General features: G+C 34.9%; 1 protein-coding gene across 1 annotated transcript; it reads right to left on the reverse strand.

Moving 5' to 3' along the window:
• Positions 1-1,205: 1,205 nt before the first annotated feature.
• On the reverse strand, positions 1,206-3,678 carry LOC123204954 (SNF1-related protein kinase regulatory subunit gamma-1-like). The gene is made up of 6 exons (XM_044621777.1): positions 3,480-3,678; positions 3,176-3,348; positions 2,541-2,711; positions 2,198-2,473; positions 1,934-2,097; positions 1,206-1,858 (listed from the first exon to the last, which is right to left on the reverse strand). Exons 1-6 carry the CDS (start codon positions 3,676-3,678, stop codon positions 1,561-1,563), a joined length of 1,281 nt encoding a protein of 426 aa, XP_044477712.1. The 3' UTR covers positions 1,206-1,560.
• Between the last annotated feature and the right edge of the window lie 2,693 nt (positions 3,679-6,371).

Below are 6,371 nucleotides of genomic sequence, written 5' to 3' on the forward strand. Positions count from 1 at the left end.
TGAACTCTTTTTTTTTTTCACTCAATCTACCCTTTAAAAAAGAATTGAATGGTAATTTTGTACCTCCCATAAATAATCCGCCTTAACTTTTTGCAAAAATAATGATAGGATTAAGATCTAGTCTAACAATCTGTGTTGTCGATTTGTCTCCCTTCTGACGAGTAGCTGAGAGGCGCGGTGTTCCCAGCAACCGAAGCACATATATAAAAAAACAAAAGCGACCAAAATTGTGCCATTTGTGGTCATTAGAAGCCCCAATCAAAGTGCAGTCTTAAAGATGTGATTTGATTTGCAGTTTTACTGTTTATTCCAAGTCTTTTCAGTGGCCCAAATAACATTAACCAGAAAACCAACCTTTTGGCATTTGGGACTAGGCTGTTCATTCAAATTAAATTCGAGTCCATATGGGTGTAGACGTCAAATTTTGGCCAATTTTGCGCCAGAACATCCTGGCAAGGTAACCTCATTTATCGGTTGGTCAATTTGGACAAACTCGCTGGCAGAGGCACATGGTGATGCTGCATTTTCACAATCTTGTAGATGAATCAGAGAATGTTGATAGCTATCCACTTGGTCTCAGAATTGGTCATCTTCATTTTCCGGCTCTGAGAACTGCCGACCAAGTTGCAACTTTGGGCTTTCGCTTTGGCTTTGCAGGCAGGAGCCAGTGGAACAATTTAATGAAAGGAATTGTCTATAAACAAAAATGGATACTGCGAGTGGTGGCATCGTCTCTTATTGGGGAACCAACTTGTATTCTAATGCAAATACTGAAAGACTCTTCCCAAAACCCTCTAACCAAATTTGATTCCAACAAAATTAAGGCCTCTTTTCTTGACATCAAATATCTTGTTTGCACGCAATATTTCAGGAGGTTCATATTATATATTGTAGGCTAATAGAAATTTTATGCAGCTTTCAAACTATTGGACTCAAATCCCCCAGCACTTGCCAAGTTTTAAGGTGAAAACGCATCAATTTGGAAGAGTCCTTATTGGACGGATCATGTTTCGAAATGTCAAGACAGACCTTTCTTTTTATACCTAGCTAGCAACCTCCATTGGAGTCCTCAGTTCAAGAACAATTTTGACAGTAGGACAACTACCATAAGCTCTGCATAGACAGTATATTTGAACATCAGTCATAAATAATTATCCATAATATTTGAGGTAAAGCCCAGTACAAGACCAGAGAATTATCCATTCCAGTTTTAACTAAACAAAATTACATGAAACAGTTTAGAGCTGCACAAAAGACTATTAGTAGATTTCATTTGCTCTTATGTCAAACCAAACCTTTCTATCAAAAGGCAAACTAAAAGAGGGTGGCGATTATTAGAAAATTGCTACATAAGGGCTCACATGGAGTGGATACAGCAACATATACAGAAAGTTTAACTCTGACAGACCAGATATTATATAGCTTCATGGGCATCACCTATGTTACAATCACTATATCCAACCACTTCCCCAACACACCACCGACAGACAAAAGCAAAGATCACTTGCAGAAAAAAGGGGGTTAGCTATCGGTCAAGTTATAAGGAAAATTCTTGTACCTCTAAACCCTGCTGTTAGCAGGCAATGGCAAGAAGCCATCAAAGAAATCCCCAAAGTAGCCTTGAGGCTCATGTACTAGCCTTGAGATAATGTCCCTAAGTGTAATTACCCCTTCCAAATTGCCATCATCATCAACAACATAAATTCGGTGGATCTTCTTGAAATCAAGCAGCAGAATTAATTCTTTCATTGTGTTGTAGCTTTTGCACGTAACCATGCCACTTACTAGTGGTGAATCTTTGTGATGATTTTCCAAATAGTTTTTCACCGCAGTTAGGAAGTTCTTTGCTGTGATAGATCTGTGCAATCATATAAATTTTTATCAGTAATTTTATCATCTCAACCAAAAACTGTGCACAATTCTGGCTACAGACCTATAATCATGGTAGATCTCCGGTGCAGTTAAAAGGAACTGAGCATCTCTTAGGCTTATATTTCCAATTGTCTTATTACCACCACTTTCAACAACAGGTATGCCCCCAACTCTCATTCTCCGCATCAGCTTAAATGCCTGGAGCACTGGTTCATCCTCATACACCTAAGACCAAAAGTGCAAGTTTTTGAGAGAAACCATTAAAAAGTTAACAAATAAGATGGGGTTCCGTTTTCATGGAATGAAACTGGGCTTATCCACACACCTTGATAATTAGTTTAGATGACATCGTAGGAAGACCAATTTCTGAGAGTTTTTTCATTCCCCAGCTTTCAAACCACTGAAGGCCAGCACATTCTGCTAACATGTGAATAACTGAAGATTGGGTGATGATGTTATCAATCTTGCCGTCACCCAAATTAACCACGGGAATGCTCTTCATTTTGTACTTTGAAAGCAACAAGAGCATGGTCAAGAAGGTGTTGGAGCTTTGCAAAGCAAGGAATGGGGCCCAGCGGAATGAACCTGAGATATCCCCAACCTGTAAACTGACAAGTTAATATTTGCCGCAGATTTTGAAGCAAAAGTTATAAGGATGGAAGGGCAACCTTTGTGTTCTTATATAAGTCAGATGTAGTCAAAACTTCAAAAAAGTTTCCAGAAGTCATTGCAGCAGATTCAGGGCCTAAACTCTCAGGTTCAACAGCCTTGTTCGTGCCATTAACTACAGCAGAAAAACCTGCACGCCTATTTGGACTCCTTGGAGATGGGGGTTCTGACTGTCGAAAGATAACATTTTGTTTTCAATTCCCATGCAATAAAGACGTAAATGGGGCCGAGTGGTGATTCCAGTGGAAAATTTTTCTCTAAAACAATGCAACCGTGAAGCTTTGCAGACTAAAATATCTCCTCATTTTTTGCTACACCTAGTTGCGGATCAATGAATTTTATATTTATGAACAACCTCAATCTTTAATATCAGAATTGCATGACTAAAAATTCTATAAGAAAATGAAACAAATATTTTTGGCCTCAACAACAGATCCTTAAAAGTTCTGCCCAAAGAAAAATTCAGCTTAACTAAAAATAAAAATGAGGTGTTTCCTAAATGATGGAAGGACAAAGAATCAATCTTTGATTCATTACTTAAAAAGGTATACAATGTCTTAAAGAAAACCTAATCCGCATGCAAGATAACTGAATTTCAAACCACTTGGTGAAACAATTTGACAGGAATACTAACCTGATGCAGAATCCACATAACAATTCCAGCAAACTCAACAATTCCAATGTATCTATCCATCCAACTTGCATTCTCCGATGCATTAACATAGACAACGGGTGCACTGAGAATTTTGTTTTGGGCCAGTATTTCAACAGCTTCAGCTAGACTGGAGTCTGATTTTATCTCAATCACTGGATACAATAATCTATAAATATTAGACCAACAAAAATATAATAACTGAAGGGAAACACATCCAACAAAACTAATGCAATCCAAGCACGAGGATGGAACTACAAAAAGGGAAACACATGCAGATGTATACCTTGAGAGGAAGGAGCAGGAGGAAAAGCGGAGACGGGGATGCTCTCAAAACAAGCATTAAGCTTTTCAGTAGGACTCATCTGTGGCTCTAACACATCCCAAAGATCCTCCACTTTCATCCCCACCTCCGCCTCTGGACTCCTCGGACTATCGTGCTGCCGTGGACAACTCTCTTGTCTTCGCAAATGCAAACTCGCCATCGCTACTACTCACTCTCTTTTTTTTTCTTCTTCTAAATTTGTAACTCCAAAGTTGACAACCTTATAATAATAATTGATCTTTTACCGTTTATTTTATGCTAAAGGTGGAGGAGTGCCACGTGGAGAGATGTCAAAGTAAAATGGAAATAATTGACTTGACGTGTAAATCGCTGATGCTCATAATTTTAGCTTCTTTATCCCGATATTTAATGGACGCCAGTCGTGTTTCACTCTAAGATGCGCTGATCCTTTCTTTGCGCACTTTGCGTTGCCAGTTGCCTGATTTATGATTGGAAAAATTACATGAACCGACCTCAGGTTCTTTATGTTACAACGACACCCTCTCAGAAACTATGATCTACCCCAAAATCATAGATACACCAATTGGTTGTGTCTAGCGGATGAGGGATAAGATAGTCTTTTAAAGTCTACCTCTTTCGAAATAATTGTCTTTCTCACATTTATTTTATTTTTCAAAATTAATATATGTATTATATTATAATATTATAGTATTTGGTTCAAGAGTTATAATTTCCCTTAATTTAAATATAACTATTTAAAAATGGGAGACAAAAGGTCAACGTAGACATATGGCCGTCTAGTCAAATCGTTGCATTCCAGGCACATAACCTTAAGCCCTACTTGGAATCAGACCTGCACCGTCGACAGTACATACCTCTCGTCCAATACATAATCACGCTCACCTTTTGTTTTTTGACATTGGATGGATTATGGTTTTTGTCGTATCATCAGTGGCGGATAAAATTAAACTGAATTAGGATCCTTCGAACTCAAATTTCCCCGAGTTTATTGGCTCAAATTTAAAAATAGTTTGATTATGATTTAAATTTATAATCTATTAATAAAATAACTTTGTTCGATATACCCTAAATCAAATTATGAGCTAAATTTAAATAGAATCAAATTATTTTCTAATTTGTTAGTTAAATTGAATTAAATTTATTTTAATTTAAATTTAGTTTGATTTAAAAAATAAACTGACTTTGCAACCACAAACTCAACTCAAGTTTAAGTCAAATAAATTTAAAGTAAATTAAAATTTTTATCCCTTTTTTTTAACCGTGTATATATATATGTCACTCATTTCAAAACCTAAACAAAAATATCACAATAGTAATCTATTTTCCCAAAATGTTTCCGTTGATATAACTCATATAAAAAGAAAGAATCTCATCTCTCTCTTTTTCCTTAGCCTTCTAGTAAGGAAGAAATCTCTGCAATATGAAAAAAATTCTTCAACAGATAAGATATCTGTGATTGAACAATAAAACCTATGAGAAAACCATTATAAACGATTCAATTTGGATAGAAAGGAGGGAGAGACAAAAATTGCTAAATTTATTTAGAGAATTAACATTTGCTACAAAGATTTTACAATAAAATCATCCATATTCAGGTCAGTTTGATTCAAGCTTGTATGTTATATGTTTTCTTGATGAAAAATTGAAAATCAAATAATGTATGGTAGATTCATGTGTATGACTTCATGTGAAATATAATTTTATTGTAATCTTATATTGCTAGATTGTTTAATATTGTGATTTCATATTACTTTAATTGTTTAAAGTTGTTATAATGTTGTTTAATGTTGTATTGATAGCTACAAAATACAAAAATTCAAGTCTAAAAAAAAACCCTAGACGAAGAACAAGTTGACATTAACGCTAGGGGTTGGCGTTAACGCTAATATTGTATTGACGGGCCACCCTAATTTTTTTTTTGGTTTGTTTTATTTCATTCTACTTAATTCCTTTATCTCATTCGCTTATGTTTAGGGATTGGTTGTGAAGTTCCAAGGTTGGTGGATTTATCCCTTATACCTTAGTTATGTTTGTATTCCAATTTGGTGCTCTTTTAGTGTGTGTATTGTTTTCCTTATCTTAACAGAGAGTTGCATAAAAAATTATAGAATTGCCACTATCGTTTTCTTCCATTTTTTATTGTCTTATTTTGATCAATATTTGGACGTGACTTGATGACATGATAGTTTAATGTGTTATAAATGCGTGTGTATGAAGTTTAGTTGCATTGGTATTACATTTTAGGCCTAATTTGAAAAAATTGTAAAATATTACAATTTAGAGTGAATAGTATTTTCTAACACACCCCTTTTGGATTTATTACTCATGCATGGTTATACGCATCAGTTTGCTATCAGAACATTGGTTATTTGTGTGAGCTAATTGCTATTTTTTTCATTTTTGAGTTATTTTTTTACTAAAAGATATTGTTAATAGTATATAAACTTTCTCTAAACACAAGTATTTTTATATTTTTAGGTTTATTTTAAATTAAGATGAAAAAAAGTTACATTTAAGATTTGCTATGAAGACAATAGGTTGAAGGTAATGATAATGTGACAAGATATGTTGGTGAGAATGAGAAAGGGATGTGTATTGACATAAATGTTGATTTTGAAAGATTCATTACGAAAATAAGCTATCGTCTAAGATTCAATCGAAATCAATCAAATGTGCGTGTATTTACCTTAGGTGATATGGATCCAATGGAAATTGTAGATGATGATGATATGAAGTTTTTGATGGTTGTAGCAAGAAGTTTACCTTCAACAAAACTCTATGTTACTAAGAATCCAATTGACAGAAGGGACAATTAACAAGCAGAAGATGTTTATGAGGAAAAAAGGAAAAATCATCCGATAAATGAACGAC

Source organism: Mangifera indica, chromosome 20, assembly GCF_011075055.1.
Source record: "Mangifera indica cultivar Alphonso chromosome 20, CATAS_Mindica_2.1, whole genome shotgun sequence".
Classification (NCBI taxonomy): Eukaryota; Viridiplantae; Streptophyta; class Magnoliopsida; order Sapindales; family Anacardiaceae; genus Mangifera; species Mangifera indica.

Coding starts and splice junctions, on each gene's coding strand:
- LOC123204954 (XM_044621777.1), bottom strand. CDS start 3,678: ATGGCGAGTTTGCATTTGCGAAGACAAGAGAGTTGTCCACGGCAGCAC. Junction 2,712..3,175: donor TTATGTGGATTCTGCATCAG/GTTAGTATTCCT, acceptor ATCTTTCGACAG/TCAGAACCCCCATCTCCAAG. Junction 2,474..2,540: donor ACTTATATAAGAACACAAAG/GTTGCCCTTCCA, acceptor GTCAGTTTACAG/GTTGGGGATATCTCAGGTTC.